This window comes from Balaenoptera musculus, chromosome 20 (assembly GCF_009873245.2).
Source record: "Balaenoptera musculus isolate JJ_BM4_2016_0621 chromosome 20, mBalMus1.pri.v3, whole genome shotgun sequence".
Lineage (NCBI taxonomy): Eukaryota > Metazoa > Chordata > Mammalia > Artiodactyla > Balaenopteridae > Balaenoptera > Balaenoptera musculus.
The window spans coordinates 38804646-38829163 of NC_045804.1; the positions used below are offsets into that span (position 1 = coordinate 38804646).

The 24518-nt window shown below is 38.2% G+C and overlaps 1 protein-coding gene across 2 annotated transcripts in view; it reads right to left on the reverse strand.

Annotated features, from left to right (window-relative positions):
• Positions 1 to 2030: 2030 nt before the first annotated feature.
• The window catches only part of TAF15 (TATA-box binding protein associated factor 15), a 29376-nt gene continuing 6888 nt past the window's right edge, over positions 2031 to 24518 (reverse strand). For both annotated transcript variants that reach the window (XM_036836646.1, XM_036836647.1), the window contains 14 exons: positions 23206 to 23257; positions 23039 to 23123; positions 22854 to 22956; positions 20997 to 21190; positions 19459 to 19579; positions 12268 to 12302; positions 11623 to 11655; positions 9540 to 9649; positions 8358 to 8487; positions 5219 to 5311; positions 4443 to 4524; positions 4238 to 4326; positions 3707 to 4130; positions 2031 to 2369 (listed from right to left, as the gene is read on the reverse strand). In XM_036836646.1, the coding sequence (XP_036692541.1) occupies positions 2330 to 2369; positions 3707 to 4130; positions 4238 to 4326; positions 4443 to 4524; positions 5219 to 5311; positions 8358 to 8487; positions 9540 to 9649; positions 11623 to 11655; positions 12268 to 12302; positions 19459 to 19579; positions 20997 to 21190; positions 22854 to 22956; positions 23039 to 23123; positions 23206 to 23257 (1591 nt within the window). In that variant the 3' untranslated portion in view covers positions 2031 to 2329. The remainder of the gene's footprint in view (positions 2370 to 3706; positions 4131 to 4237; positions 4327 to 4442; positions 4525 to 5218; positions 5312 to 8357; positions 8488 to 9539; positions 9650 to 11622; positions 11656 to 12267; positions 12303 to 19458; positions 19580 to 20996; positions 21191 to 22853; positions 22957 to 23038; positions 23124 to 23205; positions 23258 to 24518) is intronic.

Consider the following 24518-nt stretch of genomic DNA (forward strand, 5'->3'; position numbering starts at 1 on the left):
AAGTTTTTTATCTGATTTGATTTGGGTAGATTAAGACTGAAATGAGGACGACTAGGAAGAAAGAAATTGATTTGGAGATCAGAAGTTCTGTTCAGTCCCAGCGGAGTCACCAAAAAAAAAAAAAAGTTATGTTAAATACATCCTAGTGGAAAAGTCAAGTAGGCAGCTGGATATAATCCAGAGTTAAGGGAAGAAGACAGACTGGAGACATAAATTTGGTGTAGTCATCACCATATAAAACCCAGGATAAAAGTGAGTATAAATAGAAGAAAGGGGATCAGAACAAACTGAGAAACTTCTAACACATAAAGGGCAAGTAAAGCTAGCAAAGGAGACAGAAGTCAGTAAGGAAGATCAGTGGCACGTAATGTTGAGTGCCGCTGTTCTCTGAGCTGTGGATTTGCACACCCAGCTGCTGACTGAATGTCCCTACTTGGAAGGGACATTCACAAGTGCCCCAAATTCTACTTACCCACAACTGAATTCATTTCCCTCATCTTACTCCCAAACCTGTTTCCTTTTCCAGTGTTTCCTATTTCAATGAACAGCACATCTACCCAACTGCCCAGGCCAGAAACCTGACTCTTTTCTCCCCACTTCTGACATCCAGCCAAATCCCATCAAATTTCCCCCTTCACTTCTCAAATCTATTATCTCCTCCTCATCCAGTCACTATCTGAGCTCAGACCTGTATCATCTCTCACCTGGTGTACCATTTTGTCTCCAGTCCAGCCTCTCTACAAGGCAGCCATAATTATCTTTCAGTTGATGCCACCCAGGTCAGGCCATTCCCGTGCTTAAAATCTTTTAATGACTCCCCATATGGAGGCAGGGGGAAAATGAAATGCAAGGACCTTATCGTAGAGCTGGCTTACCTCTCCAGTCTTATCTTTTGCATGCCCATTCTTAAACTTCTTCCTCCAATCACAATGCACTACATACAATTCTCAAGTGCACAGCCTGTTCCTCTTTTAACTCCTGAGTTATTAATATTTGTTCATGTCAGTTTTCTGCTGCGAACACCAATTCCTCACCCCAGCCTCTTTACTTAGCCAATTCCTACTCTTCCCTCAAGGCTCACCAAGCTTTCTCAATCCCACATGACTGGATTAAGTATCCTTCCAACCAGCCCTCAAAGCACCTTGTACTATTCTTACTGGAGCTCTTATCAGACTATATACTGTCTGTTTGCTTGATGAGCAATATATCCAGCATCTGATGCAGTGCCTTACCCTTGGTAAGGGTAGGAAAAATAGTTTTTTTAAAGAATATCAAATAACACGTTATGGGGCTTCCCTGGTGGCGCAGTGGTTGAGAATCTGCCTGCCAGTGCAGGGGACACGGGTTCGAGCCCTGGTCTGGGAAGATCCCACATGCCGCGGAGCAACTAGGCCAGTGAGCCACAACTACTGAGCCTGCGTGTCTGGAGCCTGTGCTCCGCAACAAGAGAGGCCGCGACAGTGAAAGGCCCACGCACCGTGATGAAGAGCCCCCGCTTGCCGCAACTGGAGAAAGCCCTCACACAGAAACGAAGACCCAACACAGCCATAAATAAATAAATAGATAAATAAATAAAATTTAAAAAAAAAATAACACGTTATGTACATTGGTATCTTAACCCTGGTTTGTCAAACCCTTACTCTTCCTTCCTAGCCCTTGGACCCCCATATTCCCAGCGTCTAGAACACTGCCCTAAATAAACGGTTCTCAGCTGTAAACCTGGTTTTTATCAAAACCACGTGGTGATCTTAAGATAAATTAAGATTCCCAGCTCTACCTCCCCACATCCCACCAATTTCTGATCCAGTAGACCTGGGGTGAGGCCTAGGAATCTGGAATTTTGACAACCTCCTCTGGTGGTTCTGATATGCAGTCATGCTTGGAAACTACTATTCTAAACAGAGTAGGAACTCAATAAATATGGTTGGAAGTAACATTTTAATTTCATGAAGTAGAATTCATTTCCTAATTCTTTAGAGTTCGAATCTGCTGTAACTGCATACTGAGTGTGACAGAACAATGCACTAATGTACAAAAGTCCACAAAACAAGCATCCTTTATTGCAGTATTACAAAACACTTTCCATTTTGGCAATATTTTACAATGCACTTAGCTTCAAGGGTTGGGGAGAAGAAGGTTGGAAACTAAAGGGGGATATTTCAATGGACATTTCTAAAAGAAAAACTGTCCCAGCCCTCCCACCCAAATAAAAATCCAAATGTCACTTAATTTCACTACGCAAGAAGAGGCCACGAGGAAAGCAGCAGGCAAAACTCTGGCAATTTCATTATGGATCATGTCAGAGACAAAGGAACATTCAAAACACTCATCAATATGGTCGGTTGCGCTGATCATTTCTGTAGTCGTTTCTAGGAATGAAAAATAAAGAGCCAGACTAAATTCTAATTTTCTACCAAGGGGAAGCATCAGACACTTCTTCAGGGTGCTGGTGACTGGCATCAGCTTGACAATTTCTATAAGAATGACACCATGCCTAATATATTTCTCTGCTCCTAGAAGGTGCTTACTAAATGTCTAATTTATCAGCTTTAAGACACACAAAGTTCCTAGAAGCCCTGCTATCACTAACTCTCTTAAAAATTTTTCCATCCAGAATAAGGACTCTAAACCACTGTGGTATTTCAGGTCAGAGACTTTGTCATTCCAGCACTCTAAAAAGAAGAGTAGTATAGTGGAATAAGCAAGCAAACACTTTCATGTAAGAATTCTGGATCTGCCACTTACTATGCGATCTTGGAAAAGTTACTCAACATTTCTAACTCTGTAAAATGGGAAGTACATCTACCTCTGGGGTTGACAGAAGGACTAGAACTAAAGTATACAAAGACACTTTCACAGGATTTGCCACACAGTAAGAAGTGTTTAATAGATGATAATTACTAATAGCTAACAATTATACAGTGATTACCATGGCCCCATGGCATGGCATGGTTACCATGGCAACCATTGTAACATAATCTAATACAACTCCACGAAGGAGATATCATTAGCCCCATTTTACAGATGAGAATACTGATGCTCCCAAGGGTTAAGTAACTTGCTTATCAAGCAGCTAATAAGTGGTGGAGCCAGGATTTGAAAGAAGACAGTCTGTCTCCAAACTCTGTGCTCTTAACTGCATGCTTTACTAATTCTTGCTACCCTATATTGTCTCTGGCACAGTAATTGAAGTTATTTTACTTCACTGGTTATTCAACTTTTTCTGCCTCTACAGCTTTCACGTGCACAGCACACTCCCATCAGTATCACCAGTGATTTTCATCTGGAAAAGGTATAACAGAATCTCCAGGGAAACAACTGCAAGGTAGCACATGTGATTTGAAAAAGCACACGCCTATAAAAGGTGGGCTCTCCCCTCACTTAGATTAAGAATCCCTGAATTACATACAGTTTCAAATCATCTCTCAATCTCAATTATCTTTAGCTATGAGAAAGAATACACACACATTTACCTATATTCATCCAAATATAAAGATCATGAATAAGAATTTCCAAAATAAAATAAATTATAGGAATTGCTAAGCAGGAAACTAAACGGATCTTCTCCAACCTAACTGAAAGAGTTGACAATGGGAAATTCAAGTTCTAAAAACTGGACAAGAAGAAAATGTGATGAAAAGGGCTCAGACTCTAAAATCTAAGAGCAGTGAGGTAAAAAGGTTAGCATGTACATTCCAATACTCACCTTCCTCCCATTTTGCCTCCATAGCCACCTCGGTCTCCTCCATAGCCGCCGCCACTCCTGTCTCCTCCGTAGCCTCCACTTCGGTCCCCACCGTAGCCACCACCACCACGGTCTCCTCCGTAGCCCCCCCCACTTCGCTCTCCACCATAGCCGCCGCCTCGGTCTCCACCATAGCCGCCTCGGTCTCCTCCATAGCCGCCTCCTCGGTCTCCTCCATAGCCACCACCACGGTCTCCACCATAACCACCTCCTCGGTCCCCCCCATAGCCACCCCCACTTCTGTCCCCTCCGTAGCCACCGCTGCCACTTCTGTCTCCACCATAGCCCCCCCCACTTCGGTCTCCACCATAGCCGCCTCGGTCTCCACCTCTGCCCCCACGACCTCTGTAGCCCCTCTCTCCACTGTAGCCTCTTCCCCGGAAATCTGCAAGGTAGAAATGCAAACTAGTAAGGCCAGCAGAATAATGGAAAGTCTCCTTAATGCCAGTCAGAAGATTAATGGCATGCAGATGCTGTTAAAGGCTGACTCACCTCCTCCTGCGGGACGAGAGTCCTCTGGTCTGGGCTCATTGCACTGATTACAAGAATTCCTTCGAGCAAAGTTCATATTTCCACATGACCTGAGAAAGGAGGAAAATAAAATGCTCAATAGTTTCCAATGGATTCAGAACCCCCTCTTGTACCTTCCAACCCCAATCCCAACTCTTACATCCACCAAAATAAATGGGATACTTACGGATTAGGGCAAACCCAGTCCCCACTTTTGGGGTCTCCACCTCTCCCCTGAAAGCCTCCACGGCCTCTATATCCTCCACGGCCTGGGGGAAGTAAGGAGTGGGGAGGAATCAGTAGCAGACATAAACAAAGCAGAGGAAAAGCATCAGACGAAAGAACTAAGAGCAAGTGTTCATCAATAACTGGGCAGCCCCCCAAAAATTAACCCCTTATGGCAGGACTCCATGATTCTTTGATTTGGGGCTTTACTTATTTAGTCAATGCAGGAGATGTGGAAGAAGACCCCAAGGCACACATTAAAGTGCAAATAATGCACTAAAAAACTTCGAAATCCACTTTCTATAATGCCCTCCTTAGTTTGAGAATCTCAGTGATAAAGGTTAAGTGAGAAGACATACTCCAAATTTAAGGAATTAGACACAACAGAAATGAACGAGTTGCAAGTAACTATCAACATATCAGGGAACTCCCAAACTGGTCAGATTAACTACCTAATTAGGTATCATTTAAACAACTGCCTCCTAATGTCCAGGTGAATAACAAACTGCTTTATATAGCTTTCCAGAGAGATTTCTGGAACCTTCTTCCACCACTTTCTTAGCTATTACGACACCTTATTTACCTAATCTCCTATTGTGTACCTCACTTTTAAGATAGAAGGAAAAAGACCGATAGGGAGAGAGAAGTAGTAGCAAGTTCACACAATAGGGACAGAACATGGACTCAAATCCAAACCCTCTGTGTAATACCCAGGCCTGTGAGCAACAAGTATTTTACCTCGTCGACCACCTCCACTTCCACCTCCTCTCATGAATTCAGGTCTTCTGGTGGCAAAGGACACTTTAATGATGTTGCCATGGAATTCTTTTCCTAAAAAAAAAGAAATGGTTTTGCAGAAATGCTATTCTACATCTCCACCTCTCAAAAATATAAAACTGTCTTAGAAATTTTTAGTTTCAGAGGAATAACTGACATGTCCTCACAGAAATTCAAACACACTAGTGTTCCAAAGAGTCAAGGTAACTGTACTAGAACATGACACAATCTACTGAATAGAGAAGATCCGTCACAAGGAGACAGTCATTTCTTACTAACCAAAAAAAAACAAAAAACAAAAAAGAAACATCTAAAATTTTACATGAAAAAAGCCAAGTACAGAACAATGTATGTAGTATGCTACCATTTCTTTTTTTTAAAGGGAATGAGTGTGTATGTGCATGCATGTGCACACATATGCCTGTCTATACACTGCCTATTGTGCTTAACTCTCAGTAGGTGAAAAGGTGGAAAGGAAACTCATTTTTTATATACTCTTGGTACCGTTTGAAATGTTTTTTACCTTAGACCAGTAGTATCTTTAAAACTAATGTGGGCTTCCCTGGTGGCGCAGTGGTTGAGAATCTGCCTGCCAATGCAGGGGACACGGGTTCGAGCCCTGGGCTGGGAAGATCCCACATGCCACGGAGCAACTGGGCCCGTGAGCCACAATTACTGAGCCTGCGTGTCTGGAGCCTGTGCTCCACAACAAGAGAGGCCGCGATGGTGAGAGGCCCGCGCACCGCGATGAAGAGTGGTCCCCACTTGCCGCAACTAGAGAAAGCCCTCGCACAGAAACGAAGACTCAACACAGTCATAAATAAATAAATAAAAGAACGTGAATTTCTTTAAAAAAAAAAAAAAGCAAACTGGGCTATTCATTTCAGTAACAGTCAAGTGGTCTTAGTTTGCATTCAATTTCCAATCAGTTTCTCAATCTATTTCATCTGAAGTCTTCACATTACCCACTATAAAAAAAAAAAAACAAAAAACTAATGTGTGCATATGTGATTACTTATATACATGCATACATACACATATTCTGCTGTCCCAGGGCCTTAGAGACAGAAATTTTCACTTTATATTAAATAAGAGAACTGACATATAAGGAAAAGGTGCCCAAGGATTCATAAAATAGTTATAAATCCAGGAGTCTTAGCACTCTCACCGAAGTCCTAATTGTTGTGACTGGCAACCTTCCACAATGTCAGATGGTATGATAAGCACTTTTAAATAGGAAACAACCCATGGATCAGTATTTTAAAAGCTGTAAAAAGACCTGGTGAGAGTTGAACTACGGAGTTACTGTTAAGAGGCTCATTTGCCCTATGAGGGAAAGGCACAATAATTTTTTAACATATCATAAGCTATGATAATTTTATGATTCACAGAAACTATGACACAAGCAGAAAAGTGAGGGAGAATGGACCTAGCCTTCAAGAGCAAGGTGATGGGGCCTGATTAGTGCAAAAAAGTAAAGAAAATGGAGGTGAGGACAGAGTATCATAATCTCATCTGTGAAGAAGTAAAGAAATGCAATTATGCCTTGCAAGACACAGGTGCAATAATCTTGGAACTGGAAGGGACCACAAGTGCCTGTCAATCCAGCATAGTTTAGCACTTCAGAGACAGTGGTGCTAGACTGCCTGAGTTTGAGTCCTGACCGTGCCACTTATTCTGTGATCTCGGAAATTATTTATCTTCTCTGTGCCTGAGTTTCATCATCTGTAAAATGGTAATAAAAGGGTACATCTTACAGGGTTACTGTGAAGATCAAACTGAGTTAATGCACATAAAGTTCTTAGAACAATGCCTAGCTCATAAACCGCAATAAACATGCAGTAAGTGTTAGTTATTATTAAATTAGGGTACAACAAAAACAGTGAATTTATAATAACATGGGGAAATGACTATGTTAAGATGTTAAGTGAAAAAAAAGCATGAGACAAAACTACATTTGGAGTATAATGATAAACTATTTTAAAAAACTGGAAGGAAGGGGCTTCCCTGGTGGTGCAGTGGTTAAGAATCCGCCTGCCAATGCAGGGGACACGGGTTCAAGCCCTGGTCCGGGAAGATCCCGCATGCCATGGAGCAACTAAGCCCGTGCGCCACAACTACTGAGCCTGCGCTCTAGAGCCTGCGAGCCACAACTACTGAGCCCGCCTGCCACAACTACTGAAGCCAACGTGCCTAGAGCCCGTGCTCCGCAACAAGAGAAAGCCACCACAATGAGAAGCCTGAACACCGCAACGAAGAGTAGCTCCCGCTCGCTGCAACTAGAGAAAAAAAGCCTGCGCACAGCAACGAAGACCCAACACAGCCCAAAATAAATAAATAAATAAATTTATTTATTTATTTATTTATTTATTTTTTAAAACTGGAAGGAAAAGTTAATACCAGTAGTTGTCTCTATGTAGAGAACTATGGATGCTTTACTCCTTTCTTCTACTCTCCCATATTTTCTTATTTTCAGGGGGAGAAAAAGTCTTACTGTTTCTTCTAAGTATGTATTAACATTATATTTGAAGGGAAATTAACCTAAATTTAAAAATAATATAGTCAACCAGGCCAACCCTCTACATCTCTATCAGGGTGGCCTTAAGCACAAAGCATGACATAAGGAAATATTTTAGACAGAGTTCATCTCATTTCTAAAGGTATGTAAAAACTCTGGCCTGTATTCTCAATAGAATATCTAAAAAAGTAAACATGAAGATAATCACCGTCTATGAGAACATGTTTTGACTTCAAGACTAGAAAACGTTTATCCAAACCGCACGTTGAAACAATATGAATGAGGGACTTCCCTGGTGGCGCAATGGATAAGACTCTGCACTCCCAATGCAGGGGGCCTGGGTTCGATCCCTGGTCAGGGAACTAGATCCCACATGCATGCCGCAACTAAGGAGCCCACGTGCCGCAACTAAGGAACCCTGGAGCCGCAACTAAGGAGCCCTGGAGCCACAGCTAAGGAGCCTGCCTGCTTCAACTAAGGAGCCAGCGAGTTCAACTAAGGAGCCCGCCTGCCACAACCAAGAGCCAGCACAACCAAATAAATAAATTTTTAAAAAAAAGAAACTATACGAATGAGGTATACCATCAAACCAGTCAATGGCTGCCTTAGCTGAAGGAGGGTCATCAAATGATACTGTTGCCTCCCCTTTTGGCTTTCCTGTGTCCTTGTCTGTGTACAGATTTATCATTGGTTTTCCAGTCTTCTTATTTGTCTGAGGAACAAACAAGTGAGTGTTAGTATTTTAAGAAAAAGTGATCATGAACCACATAGATAATTAAAATTTTATTTTTTAAAGGAATTTACATATCCATGCTACAAATACTAGCAACTTAACATAAAAAATGAAGTTATCTGTAGGTTCTGAAAAGGAAAACTCTCTAAAATACATTAAGTGAAAACCAAACTATAAAAATGATACACAGTATATACTGGTTTATCTATGTATAATTTCTTTAAACCCACAAAAAAAGAAAACATAGATAATGCTTCATATAAATATATACCTTGTAAAACTAAAAAAAAAAAAGAAGACCAGGAAGAATGTTCACCAAGCAAATAAATAAATTACCATTAAGGTGCACACACTGGATTTTGCTGGGAAGGGAGTGGAAGACAAGAACTGTGTGAATTTTTTACATATTTCATGTGTAATTAATAATTTCTTAAGAAATTTTTACTCTCCAAGAAGGAGAAAAAAATAGTAATTCCACGGACACCAAAACAAGAGCAATTGCAAACTGATATCAGGCAAATGCTTCAATCTACTAACACTGATCTAAATGCTTTCTAGTTGGAGATGAAAATATATGCATGAAACAGTGCACAAGACACTTAAGTACAATAAAGTTATAAAATAAAGCATTATTATATTGGGCAAATATATAGCAGACATTAAATACCAACATAAAAAGTTGTTAGTAATAACTTGGGTTTTCATATGTTGGCATTTCAGAATATTAAAATGTTTTCACAATTTCATTTGGTTCTCACAATTTTAGGAGCTAGGCAGAGACTATGTTTAGAGTCCTAAGATTGAAAGCCAAAGCTGTGGAAGGCTGTGGAAAGGTAAACACAAGCAAGGAATAAAATCTTCATGTATTTAGCAAATTTAGCAAAGGCCTACAGACATGGGTGAGCATGTGCATCAGGGAACTTTAAGAGACAAGACTTACTGGAGTATGGGCTTATTATGTAACCTATGTATCTTAACCAGAATATGTTAATAATTATGAGATTTTCAACATAAGCCAATTTTTTACTCACCTTGATAATTCCTATTTGTTTAAAGAACTCCCCGACTTGATCTGTAGACACACCCTCCCCAAGTCCTTGTACAAAGATTGTGTTGTTATCTGAATTATCAGATTCTGAATCTATGGGGGATAAAAAAAACCATGATTAATTTTACATATTCCTTAGGTTTACTACATCCTGTTTAGTAATCAAGAATAATAATTTATTATTCAATATTCAACTATTTCTGTGACCAAAAGGAAAAAGGACCAATATACGAAAGCTCTTAGATAAACATGCAAAGTGGTCATAACAGTTCTTTGGTAGGTCAATTCTCACAACTAAACTTCACGTAAAGTGGATCAAGTCCACACTATGTCAAATACATAGACCAATTAAGGGAGATCTTACAAATCTCACTCTTCAGATTCAGATACAGGACTCAAGCTCAGGAAGAGATGAAGAAAGTTAGTATAAAGTAGCATTCCTGGGCTTCCCTGGTGGCGCAGTGGTTAAGAATCCGCCTGCCAATGCAGGGGACACAATTTCGATCCCTGGTCCCAGAAGATCCCACATGCCGCGGAGCAACTAAGCCCGTGTGCCACAGCTATTCAGCCCACGTGCCACAACTACTGAAGCCCACACACCTAGAGCCTGCCTAGAGCTGCTCCCCAGCAGGAGAAACCACCACAATGAGAAGCCCACACACCGCAACTAGAGAAAGCCTGCACACAGCAACAAAGACCCAACACAGCCAAAAACAAATAAATATATTCATTTAAAAAAATAAATTAATTAAAAAAAATAATAAAGTAGCATTCCTTTCTTTGGAGAGTTTTAATTCTTTCTGGCTAATCAATACTTTTAAAGCTTCTAGTAGAAAATTGCCCAAATCTGACACTTTGGACTTCCAAGCAAGCCAAGCAAGCCTGCGCTCTAGAGTCCGCGAGCCACAACTACTGAGCCCACGTGCCACAACTACTGAAGCCCACGTACCTAGAGCCCGTGCTCCACAACAAGAGAAGCCACTGCAACGAGAAGCTCGCGCACCGCGACGAAGAGCAGCCCCTGCTCGCCACAACTAGAGAAAGTCCGCGCACAGCAACAAAGACCCAATGCAACCAAAAATAAATAATTAATTAATTAATTTTTTAAAAAAATTTGGCTCAAATAGATTTTTAATCTCTACATAACTTTCAAAAGGCTCCAGGCAGCCTTGAATTTCATTTGAAAATATAAAGGCACATGAAATTAGTGACCTCTGGGGACTTCCCTGGCAGTGCATTGGTTAAGAATCTGCCTGCCAATGCAGGGAACACGGGTTCGATCCCTGGTCCGGGAAGATCCCACATGCCGCGGAGCAACTAAGCCTATGCGCCACAACTACTGAGCCTGTGCTCTAGAGCCCGAGCCACAACTACTGAGCCCATGTGCCACAACTACTGAAGCCCACGCACCTAGAGCCCGTGCTCTGCAACAAGAGAAGCCACTGCAATGAGAAGCCCACGCACGGCAACCAAGAGTAGCCCCTGCTCGCCACAGCTAGAGAAAGCCCACGCGCAGCAACCAAGACCCAACACAGCCAAAAAAAAAAAAAAGACACATGTAGAAAGAAAGATGTTTCGTAAAAAAAAAAAAAAAAAAAGAAAAAGAAAAGAAAAGAAATTAGTGACCTCTGCCCAGAGTAAGACAATTCTCTCATATATGAATTCAGGTTTCTTAGGCCCACTGAGCAGACTATCAATCCACTGTAATATTTTCTTAAACACAGCTATTCTAATTCCCCAATGATACCAATTCTCTCATACTTGATTTGCAGTAATTAAATAAATAATGCTAATTAGCAGTACAAAATCAAGTATTTCTTCACAAAAGAAGAAGTAGAGAGCATGGGAAAGCAAACAGCAATTTTTCCTGGCAAACTTTCCAATCAATCCCCCTGAATTTTTCTTGCTGGTACATCTTTAGAAGTGAAGCTCCCTGATTCTGGCAGCATTATCAAATCAAATCTTCCTTCTGTACTAACTCCTCCAAACACACACACTTTTCCCTTGAAAAAATGGAAAACTAACATTCTCTTAATGGCAGAGTCACAAACTACCATAAACCTTACCAGCATCTGGTCTGGGTCCATAATCCCTGTGACCTAAGGGAAAAGAAAAAGAAAAAGAAAAAGAAAGCTATTTAAGGCAACTCATAAGAAATCATTTAAAAACAGTAATAATAACCAAGGCATGAAAAGTCAATACTTCCAAAATCCCTGTAAGTAACCATCACAGATTTACAAAGTAAATATATAAATTAAGTTTTATTAGAAGTTTAAGAAATCAAGATGAATGTCAATATTCCCTTAAACTTGTCCCAGACAGCACCAGCCACTTTGGCATTACGCTAGTATCACTTTTTTTAAGCTCTGGTTGTGAAGGCTGATTGGAAAACCCTAATAATTTAAAAACACCACGTCAGCTACCTTTATTAAAAAACATATTGACAAAATCCAGTGAAGGTCTCATTCATTGGTCACCAGACTCTTTCATGCAAATTCACTGTGTAGAAACCCATTGGACTGTTTGAGATCAACTTTGTCTTTTTAATATTTTGAGATATATATATGCATATACATATTTTTTTTTAAGCACACAATACACACCAGCCTCAACAGAGTAAGAAAGGGCTTAGACTACGTCTGCGGGATATTGGTGGCTTTTAGGTTTATATAGCATTTCCACTGAAACATTTTGGGATACTCAGCACTTACCACCAAAATTTTTGAAGCCACTGCGGTCACCACCACTGCAGAGGAAAAATTGAAGAAATGATTTCTTCCTTAGGTCTCCAATGTGCTGAGCCCTGGGCTCAATCTATACTTAACTGTCACAAGTAGAGCGCCCAGGAAAACAGTAGCACCTCTAACTTTCCAGTAAATTTCATTTCATAGACTTCAAAATGTTGTTTTCACCTAAATGTTTTCCCAAGGATCTATCTCCACAAGGGTGCCTTTTCAAGCTTATTACAGAACATACCTAATATACTCTTATTTTAAAATTTTCCCAACCCCAAGCCAAAGGGATAATACTCAAATCCACTTAAACTGGAGGCACAACAGGAAGAATGATAAACATTCTTTCCAAGGGGAAAGAAGTCATTTAAAAACAGTAATAATACCAAGGCATGAAACGTCAGTGGGACAAAGTGAGAGAGTGGCATGTACATACATACACTACCAAATGTAAAACCGATAGCTAGTGGGAAGCAGCCGCATAGCACAGGGAGATCAGCTCTGTGCTTTGTGACCACCTAGAGGGGTGGGATGGGGAGGGTGGGAGGGAGACGCAAGAGGGAGGAGATATGGGGATATATGTATATGTATAGCTGATTCACTTTGTTATAAAGCAGAAACTAACATACCATTGTAAAGCAATTATACTCCAATAAAGATGTTAAAAAAAAAAAAACTTCCAAAATCCTTGTAAGTAACCATCACAGATTCACAAAGTAAATATATAAATTAAGTTTTATTAAAAGTTTAAGAATTCAAGATGAATGTCAATATTCCCTTAAAGGGGAATATTTTTGTTAAAGGGGATATTTTTGTTAAATATGAGAAAAAGACTAGAAGAAAAATATAAAGCAAGGTTAAAATTTTGATAACAGAATGGGAGAGGTAAAAACTCGAGCACTATGTTCTACTGTGATAGCAAACAGTGGGTTTTATGAGATGAAGAAAAAAGTGAGGTACAAATATACACAAAAGTGAGACTGAATGAAAGCAGTCTTAAAAATTCAAATCATTCAGATATCTGGTAAAATGAGCACTAAAAGAAAGCATAACTTTAAACTGCCCTCCTATTCCATGCCCACTGTGACATGCTAGCTTTCTTCACAGCAGAGCTACTGAAATTCATGCTGCCAAATGCTCTTGTACACCAATCAGTAGACCATATCAGAGACAGAATGCTACGTACTCCACAAGAAAATGACTTTATTTGGCAATTTCCACTGCCAGGCAAGTCAATGGCCCTTGTGTGCATAGCTTTCTGTAAGAAATCTAAGATCTCTCTTATCAAGAAACTTTTTAAAATACTCATACACTGAAAGTTTGTTTCTCTTAACCGAATTATGTAATCCTCTAAGACTCATGTGCTGACATGGATACAAAAACACCCAAAGTTTTCAGATGGTGATATCTAATTTTCTACTACTACTAATCTTCTACTATAACCCAAGAAACTAATCCAATATACTAATGTCTCTTCACTGCTTAAAAGCCTCTGCTTTAGTAATAACCCTGCCCTCTAGATGGCTTTTCTTGAGCCATCCTGAGAAAAACCACTCTGACTAAATGAGAAAGAATTTTTTCTTTACAAGTCTATTCTACTACCTTGACGTAAAAAAAAATTCCCTTGCAACTAGCATAGGTATGGACACACGCATCTTAACTCGCCATTAATTTTTATTTGATGCCCAGGAAATCTAAAAAGGAGAATAACACTATTTCAAGGCTATGCAGACAAAGCGAAGCTCAGGTCTTTCATATACATAGTTTCCTATTGAGTGTCTAAGACCTATCTTTCAGAACATCACCCAAGCCCTCCCACCAACCCATACTTCTAAATGGCCTATATATCATAGCTTAACTCTTTAAGGAAAGGAAGCCAAACAGAGTTCTGAGATTAAATTGCTAAAAATCTTATTAGAAACAAGGTATCTCAGGTTTCTTCAAAGATGATCATTAGAACTCTAAAAATGATGAGAAAAGACCTAGTGAAAATATTAAATCGGGCTTCCCTGATGGCGCAGTGGTTAAGAATCCGCCTGCCAATGCAGGGGACAGGGGTTCGAGCCCTGGTCCAGGAAGATCCTCCATGCCGCAGAGCAACTAAGCCTGTGTGCTACAACTACTGAGCCTGCGCTCTAGAGCCTGTGAGCCACAACTACTGAAGCCCGCACACCTAGAGCCCGTGCTCCGCAACAAGAGAAGCCACCGCAGTGAGAAGCCCACACACCGCAACAAAGAGTAGCCCCCGCTCGCTGCAACTAGAGAAAGCCTGCGTGCAGCAACAAAGACCCGATGCAACCAAAAATAAATAGAATTTTTTAAAAAATAATAATATTAAACCCACATTCCTATGTCAGGACGTTAAAGTACCCAGGATAAAGTATTTTTTTTTTAAATAGGAAATTTTCACAATTAAGTGCTGGAAGAGGCACCACTTAATTATTCTGCTGCCATCTTAACCAAGTACCAAATTGTTTATCTGGCCACAATGGAGGGAAAATATGCAATTTCATACATCAAGTAGTTCCTAAAATTTCTATTCTGGCCAGCAATATAACTTTGAACATTTTTTTAAAAAAGGACACACCCCTGGTAAAATATAAAGGATATAAAACAAATGACACTTGAATACGTTTATAATTTCCTATTCCTCCATATAACGGCATTTTAACTTAAGTCATCATTACTGAGCATCTCCTTTGAAAATTCAGCAGCTGAACACTTCAAACACAATGGCCGTAAATATGGAAACACCCATAAGTACATTCGAAAAAGTACTAGTCTTCAAAGTAAGAGTCTCAGGGTATAGTCTTAACTATCACTAATCAATCTTGAAAATTTGGACAAGTCAGTAATTCTCCCTAGGCTTCAGTTTCCTCCTTCGCAAAATAATGGTCTACATCCTTACTACTTGAAAGGTGGTCTATGGAATAGCAGCAAAGGCAGAGCCTGGGAGCATCTCAGAAAAGCAAGCTCACCCCAGACCTACTGAATCAGAATCTGCATTTTAATAAGATCCCCAAGGAGTTCACATGTACATTACAGTTAGAGAAGCACTGGTCTACATGACCTATAATTCTATGTGAGGCTTTCTTTCAAGTTCCAATGTTTCAGTCTCTTTTCTCTTTCCTTATTAAGAAATTTCATATTAATTAATTACAGTTCCTTACTAGGAAATTTATTATATTAAACACAGTAAATAAATCTCAAATAGTACCACTATTAAATCAGTTAACAGAAGATGGGCCTGTGGTTAAGAATCTTTCTTTCAGATCTGCAGTCAAGTTACATGTCCCTTTTCCATAAACTAAGTTAAGGCCCCACTAGCAAATTAAGACACAAAGGCATGTGAACATTTGAGTCAAGATGTTGCCACAACGAATTTGTTTTCCTCCCAGAAAAAGAAGCAAACTTGTACACATAAAGAATTCCTGAAGCGAGGCCATTTAACGTAAAGAAGTAGAGGCATTTACTAGAGCAGAGACGTAGTAGAAGAATACTCAAATTTTATGGCTGAGTGCCCCTGCATAAGAAAATCAATTGCATATTCTTGACTCAACTACAGAAATCGTTGTCCCAAGTTCACAACCACAATGAGCAGCCTACTCTAGGGTAGACGCTGAGAGTTCTTTCACTGTTACAGCATTACATATTTAGAGACGACAGTCAGATTTAATTTCAGGTGCTTGTCAAGAAAGAAAATATACTTTGACAGAATCTCTATTCCCAAAATTTAATTTTTAAAAATCCAAATATATCTATATTCAAGGACTAAAACTGCCAAGAAGTAAAAGGACAATACAGGAATCTTTACTCCCAGAAAATTCAATACACAGAGAGAAAAAGGAACTTAGCTAAATATTGAAAAAGATTAGTTTTTTAAAAACTGTTCTGTGTTTGATTTTTCATACTAGTAATTTACCAACATTTCAGAAGGCCAAGAATCTACCATTCTAGAGCTGCACTGTCCAATACAACATTTACTAGCCATATGTGGCTGCTGACTTTTTGAAATATGGAGAGTCTAAATTGAGATGTACTCTAAATGCAAAATACAAAATGGATTTCAAAGTCTGAGTATGAAAAAAAAGAATGTGCAATATCTCAATAATGTTTATACTGATTACATAAAATATTTGTGATATGTTAGATTAAATAAAATATATTATCAAAATTAACTTCAGCTGTTTATTTTTCTTAATGTGGCTACTAGAAAATTTTACTTTACACATATGGCTCACAGTTGACCCTCATTATATTTATATTGGGCAGCACTGGCTAGACTATCACCTGCACACATGCACGTTTTTAAGAAAGCTATTCAAAAACTCTTACACGAAGGCATTCAAAATTCAAGATAACTTTTTTGAGACTTGAGATATTAAAGCCTAAAAAATCTACTTAACTTGATGACATGCTAATAATGGAAAATGGTTACCTATAAAGTTCTAGTAATTTTGCCATGCATTCAGCACAATGCTAAAGTTAAAAACACTGAGAACATGTATGGCCTTAAGCTTCTAGTCCAGTAGGAGGCCACTGATCTATTTTAGATGACAATTAGAAATTCAGTCTTTTTTGCTGCAACTGCTTTTTCAAAGAAAAACACTGTTTCCTACAGTCCCTATAGTCTTCACGTTTCTCTCCCAAAATTGGAAAGCTGACAGCTTCCTTTGGTCTGAATTCTTCCTGCAGTCAAGCAATCATACAACTTAAGTCTAAGAATGTCATATCCTTTACCACACATCCCACCTTCACCTGCAAACTGTGCCCCTTCTTTAATTATAAACCCAACTAATGCCAGATTTTCTTCAAACAGCCCTGAAAGGATCATATTTTCAACCTTGCTATTTTTAAGTAAGATGATTACAAACACAAATGGGAGTGTTGATGAAGACTAACAAAAAATGTTTGGGTATTTTGGGTACTTAAATGTAAAACCAAGTGTAGGGGGAAAAAAAGCCCTGAAACTGGGCTTTTTTTTTTTTTTTTAATTTGAAACACTTCACCCCTATAAATAAGCTAAAAATCACATCCTGAACAAGATATTGTGACGCATGAAAATTATATGAACTTCGTATTTCAGTATCCATAAATGAAGTTTTATTGGAACACAACCATGTTTATTCATTTATATATTGTCTATAGCTGCTCTGGTGCTACAGGAGCAGAGCTGAGCAGTTGCAAAAGAAACCTCATGGCCTGCAAAGCCTTAATTATTTACTATGTGGCCTTTCACATAAAAAGTTTGCCCATCCAATATAGAGAGTAAGTATAATCATCCACATAAATTTCTTAAAAAGGCCTTTCATACACATTCCATTTATTGGCTAAGAGGGTGGGGTGGGGGGAGGGAGGGAGTATACAGACAGCAAATGGGTAAGACCTCTCCCCCAGAAACCCTACCCTGACTTGAACCAGATCACCATCATTTTGACCTAATATATACTGGGCTTCTACACAAGATTTTGTTTGAAGAGGTTCTAAAGTTAAATAAAAAGATTTGAAAATCAAAACCTTAGTTCATGATTCAGTACCTGGGCCAAAAATTATACTGAAATGTTGCCAAAGAGGTTTATCAAAGTGCTTAAAACTGGTACGCCCGGGTTGGTTAAGATACAGATCGTCCCTCCTTTAGCAGGAGGATCACTCAAGGTCCTTTCAACTCTTTGATTCTAAGATAAGTCATCTCTCAAAAACGAAAACATATTTTTAAAGACTTCCCTACCCTCCTCCTCCTGAAAAGTGGGGTTCTACCATTCTCAGTCAGACATTGTCATAGTTTAATAGATAATCTATAGATATAATTATAACTTCCTTACGAAGAAAATTAAACCTATGATATGCTGTAAAACGTATAGCATCCCAAGGCAGCCAATTATCTAAAACATATTAACCGGAAAATGACATATACCTGTTAGTTATCTTGTTTGGGATTCTGTTTGAGGGAAGGAGGCTATTAGGTAGAGAGTAAGCACCGTACCACTCTACGTTGTTCACTTACATCCACATGATAATGACGAGGCATACAATATACTTGTTTTACCTTAATATATTGACTTTGACTATCAATCAAAAGACATTTAATGTTCAAGTCTTATAAAAATTTATCAAATATGTTTAGACTTTAGATTTGCCAGACCAAAGCACTATACACTAAACAGAGAGAAAGTCAATGAGATCAAATTCCTGGCTCACTTGAAAAATTAACAGTGCTGTATGTAACTGATTTTCTCAGGTCACCTCAGGGAACAGACAATCAGTCCCTAAGAAGCAAAAGAGTGACCTGGTATTGATACATTATCGTCAGTTAACAGGCTGACAATTTCAATTCCCGAGGAACACAAATTATCTTTTAAGCCTGTATATTGTACACACAAAATGTGCAACCTACAAACCTCATCTGAGGACAATAAATGTCAACTACTTTTTCATTCCTATTTTTAGAGCAAAAGCGCTAAACTTACACATATATTTGAAAGTAATTTTAAAGCCACCTTTCATAACATATGCCATAAATACCAAAACCTGATAACACTAACAATGTAGAAAAGGAAAGCTGAATTACAAAGTCATTCCTTTTCCACAGCTTAGTCTAGACAAAATACGCAATGGTATGTGACATTGCACTAATTATCTCAATAATTATTTACTTAAGAATGGGGACAAAATAGTTCAGTTACATAAAATCTTTCTCTCATTTGCCAACCCCAACTTTATAATCTGCTATTGCCTCCTAATATTTTCCCTTCCCAAGGGGATTCAAGATTAAAGAACAGCCTCTCCACCTTCCAATCTAGAATTAACTTACCTTGTATTTTCTACATATAAAATACTTGGATTTCCCAGAGTCATCTTTTAAAGGAGTTTAGAGTCAATAGCTCTGGCAGGAAAAACATAGTTAAGTGGTTTAACCACACCATAGTAGGGGACTTTTCTCCATTGGCATTTAATATATACCACATAAACTAATGGCTAACAAAGCCTATTTTGAGGTAATTTATGTGACATCTTAAGACTGAAAATAAATTTCGAATTTCTGTCCTCTTCTCTACAACATAATCTCTTTTTTAGGCCTCTTAACTAAATCAGATGATGGAATCAAACCAGCTAAGTAACAACAAAAAAAAAAGAGAGAAGAAATGTAGACATCTGTACCTAAAAACTTACCTTGATCCTGTCATAGGACCTCTTCCATCCTTGTCATATCCCCCATGCCCTCTACCTCCTCCCTGTGACCCGCCATATCCTCTATTATCTTCTCCATACCTACTCACATCACGACGGTCATCTACAAAAAAGAAAATTAATACATACATACATAAACAACTTGAAACTTCCGACAAAGGCTTTCCACAACATAATTTTAAATAGCTCTTTAGGTCACCTGCGACCTTCAGAAAATGGCACATGTGCACAAAACTCAAGTGCAAGTCATCATAACACCATCTGGAATTAAATGTATGAGAATTATATGTGTGTCAAATTCCATTCTACCAAAGTCAGACAGCAAAATGGTGATGTGGATATCACCATTTGATGTGATGGTAATATGGAGTAGTCTGAGTAAAGTACATTAGGTACAGAACTCTAATAAATTAAAAGAATACCCTAATCTTAGGGACTTCCCTGGTGGCGCAGTGGTTAAGGCTCGCGCTCCCAATGCAGGAGGCCCGGGTTCAATCCCTGGTCGGGGAACTAGATCCCACATGCATGTCGCAACCAGGAGTTCACATGCCACAACTAGGGAGCTGGCAAGCCGCAACTGGGGAGCCCACCTGCCACAACTAAGGAGCCCACGAGCCACAACTAAGACCTGGTACAACCAAATCAATCAATCAGTCAATCAATACTTTAAAAGAATACCCTAATCTTAAAAGTTATTATATTTTTCATGTCGAAAATATTTCAATGTAAATCAAACACAGACAAGGAATAACTAGATTTTCAAACTGAGATAGTCAGTGAATATATTCACTGAAGAAGATATTCAGTGAATGAGCTTCCACTCTTACTCATTCACTTATTCATTCATTCAACTATTCAACAAATATTTATCGAGCAGGTACCAAAATGAGTAAGGCAGGACCTTTGCCCTTGAAGCATTCATTTTCATGGCTGGTCAGATTCCTAAATATCATGATATATATAAAGTGATATATATAAAAGAAAGAATGACCGGTCCTTCTTAGGTGAGGTTAGAGAAGGCTAATATAGGATCATAATTTCCTCAAATCACATACAGCACCAGTACCAAGATAACTGGTAGCATTGACTTCCCTGGAGGTCCAGTGGTTAAGACTCTGTGCTTCCACTGCAGGGGGCACAGGTTCGATCCCTGGTCGGAGAACTAAGATCCCACATGCCACGCGGTGCAGCCAAAAAATAAAAAATGTTTAAAAATTAAATTAAATTATAAAAAAGAACGGGTAGCAGCAGCATTGTCAAATGATCAGTTGACTGAGACAACAAAGGAAATTCAAAAACTCAGCCAGCAAAAAATCAGGTGACCATCTGGAGTCTCCAAGAAGTTCAGAAATATCAATCTAATAAACTAGTTTTGATGGACATGAGACAGAACATATGTTCAGGGTCACTCTGAATTCTTACAAACAGTTGAAATCCTCCGTGGGTCTTTTAATACAAAATTCAATACACAATTCTATGAAGGGAAAAAAGGAAAAATAATAGAGGTCAGCATATCTTACCTTGTGTGTGGTGGCTGTAATTTTCCCTTTGTGAATGGTAGGACTGCTGGTTTTGATTATAGGAATCATGCTGCTGATCATAATTTGACTGCTCGGCATAAGAGCCGTGATGTTGATCATAGCCTGACTGCTGGTCATATGAATCTTGTTGACCATAGTCTGACTGGTCATATGAAGGCGCTCTTCCACCTTGGCTAAACAGAAATCAAGAACTTGAGCGATTTTACAGAAGGACTGTTACTGCAGCAGGCTGACTGAGACTGATCGCTATAAGAGGCCTGCCCAGCTAGACCTCATCCACATTTACTACCCTTTTCTGGTAGGAATCATTTAGCTCTTTTATCTACAGAATCTTATCACCAATGGAATGACTTTCAAACAACAGTTCTACTATCACTGAAGAGGTGTCACATTATGAGAAAAAACACACACACCTTTGAAAACTGTAGAGAAGCAAGAAAATCACTATGGTTTTTATCATCTCCTTGAATTAAAAAAAAATTAAAGACGACATGAAGTACGGTAATATGTCTGACTCTTTAACAAACATGATACAGCAAGTGCTGACTCCTTTTAATAGTTACACTAAAAGGCTCTATCTCAGTTTTAACAACAGTATTATTTAATAATATTTTGGGGACTATTTTCTTATCTTTAGAACCTTATCTTTAGTACATTCTTCTAAGCATATTCAATAATAGTAAATTTTAGAAAATAGCAATAAATCATTCAAACTTTTAATCTGCTGAGTAAGAGGAAGGAACTTGCTTTGTGATGCCATTTTTTAACTGAAACAAAGTCTAACTACCAAATGAGACTGCTTTATTTTCTCTTGCAATTCAAAAAGAAAATTCTAAGTATGTTCTGAGAAATATGACTATTAATTACCTGCTCTCAAGATGGGAATGTTGAAAGAAACACTTAATTGGATTTGAATTCTAATGTTTACTCAAAGAGAAGGGGGGGGACAAAAATGGCCTCACAACTTAATAGTCACATCTTATTCTGCATCAAATGATCAAAACAATCTAATAAAGATCGGTTCCCCGACTCCCTACCCAAAGCACATCACAAAGGTCAGAACCCTAGACCTTCACTTTAGAATGACTGTTACACCAAATCTAACATTTCTCTTTGGTCCACATTTATAAGTCACATTACCAAAAATGCATCCTTATGAAAAGATTCTCCTTAAATTTAAAACTAACCAGGCTTGAAGAGTCTTCTAATGTAACACGCTTTCTGGATAGTATTCCCTACGTGTGTACTTTGTAAAGCACAGTAAAAAGTAAGTTGCTATTACTAAAATTAATAAGTACAGGCTCCTCAAATCAGGAAATTCTAAAAAAAATATATAATACCTGTAAAATTGCTAATATTCACCTACCTATATTAACAATTAAAACATTTTTTAGGGTATTTGAAATACGTGCATAGATTTTGGCACTTTTTTCTTTAATATTTTTGTCCCTGAGAAGGACATTAAATACATTAAAATGGTTAAAAAATAAAATGGAAATAAAAAGTAAGCATTGGTAAGTCTCCTTTTATAGGCAGGTTTTTATTTCATCTCAGGTATAAAGCAGAGGTCCAAATTTTACTTTTTAACATTTAAATCATGTGCATTCATTTACAGCTAAACTAACTGTACAAATAACACATCATAAGAATCAAGTATCAATATTGACAACTTCCACATTCTTTATAACACAAAACTGTGAAATTCATACACCATCAACACTTTTCTGGAAAAAAAAAATAAAAGTTTAAAGCTAGGACTTTGTTAGTGAAAACTGTTTAATACCCAAAGTGTTATTTCCACTTCCCAACACCTCAGTACTTTTACTGTTTCCTTACCCTCCTGATGATTCCATGTTTTGCTGTGCCTGGTTATTGTAAGATTGCTGGCCATATGAGCTCTGCTTTTGACTCTCATAACCACCATAGGACTGTGAATAACCTAAAGATTGAATGGATATACCATTTAGGAAAGGTTCTGATTTTAAATTTCTAAAACAGCAAATTTAACAAATCAGTCCAACCTGACTGGCTTTGTCCGTAACTGGAGTAGCCGCCATAGTTCTGCCCATATGAAGAATCAGTAGTTTGCCCATAGCCAGAATAGCTCTGAAATTTAGGCAAATACAAGTTTCATTGCATATTTAAGATTAAAACTATTTATAAAGAACTCAATTTATATTTAACCTACTTGTGGTGATTGTCCATAACCTTGGCTGCCTTGATTCCCATAGGAAGAATAACTGTAAAAGAAAAGTGTACTACTTGAAAGAAATGTGCTAGAATTTAAAAGCTTAAATTAACCCTATCTTCATTTTCAACTTTCAACTCAAATACAAGTTTCTTTCCTGAGAAACTGTCGATCTACCTACCTCTTCGAGTCTAATTTGAAAGGTGATAACCAAAGACTGTCAAAGACACAAATGAAATCATTCCCAGACCTCTTAAATGCCAAACACACACCAGAAGTTTTGCTTCGACAATCTCCCACAAATAAACAAAACTTCACCAGAGCTAGAAAATTCCAAGAGAATTATGCTTGGATGGGTGGGAGGCTGGGGGTGGAGGGGAGTGACTACACGGTAGCAAAACCCATAATAAATATCTGAAGCAGAAAAATAATGACTCTTTAAGTTAGAGCTTTAATCAATTTAGCTGCGCTTTGACAGATTAATTTCTTCCTACCATTTGCCTTAAATTTGCCTCTAACATCCTAGAAAAGGCACAGTGTGGCACTAAATGTCCAATTTTTAGTGCCTCAGTAATGAGAGGCATGTATATCTTCAGAATACTATCATAGAACGAAAGAATATTGTATCCCCAGTGTCATAGCATAGGATGGTATAGTTTGTTGACTGAATGAATGAATACATGCAGCTTTCTCAGAGTTGAACTTTCTTTAATTTTAGCGCATATAAGCTTTAACAAGTCAGAAACAAACTTTCTGAATATATACCAAAGAAAAATAAAACATATGCCAAAAAAATCTTACTATTTTAGAGCTATCAAGTGCTAACAGAATTTCTTAACTTTATAAAACATATTTCATTGAATAAACATTTGCTAGTTGCCTACTATGAGGGTCTATCCCATGAGAATAAAAAAATCAAATCAGTTTTGTTTCCATGAAGTTTAAAACTTGATGACAGAAGGTATCTGAGATGCTCTTCCGAATATCTCACACTGAGCTGCAAAACACTTATAGTACAAGTGAAGGCTGTATTTCTGGTAAGCAAGAGAATCCTACTGCATGTATACATTCACATAAAAACTGACTTTTCTGTTTATTGTGAGCATGGTGAGGATGATTTTTAAAATGCTAAACACTTCTATCATAGTGCTTCAAGAAAATCCACTCCAGAAAAAACACATTTAGCATATTATATACAATCAAAAAAATTAAATGCTTTTTCTAAGCTGTTATAGTTCAAATACTTAAATCCTTTTAATAATTGTTTCTTCTAAATAATTTCTTAAGGAACACAATCTTTATAATACCTGAGA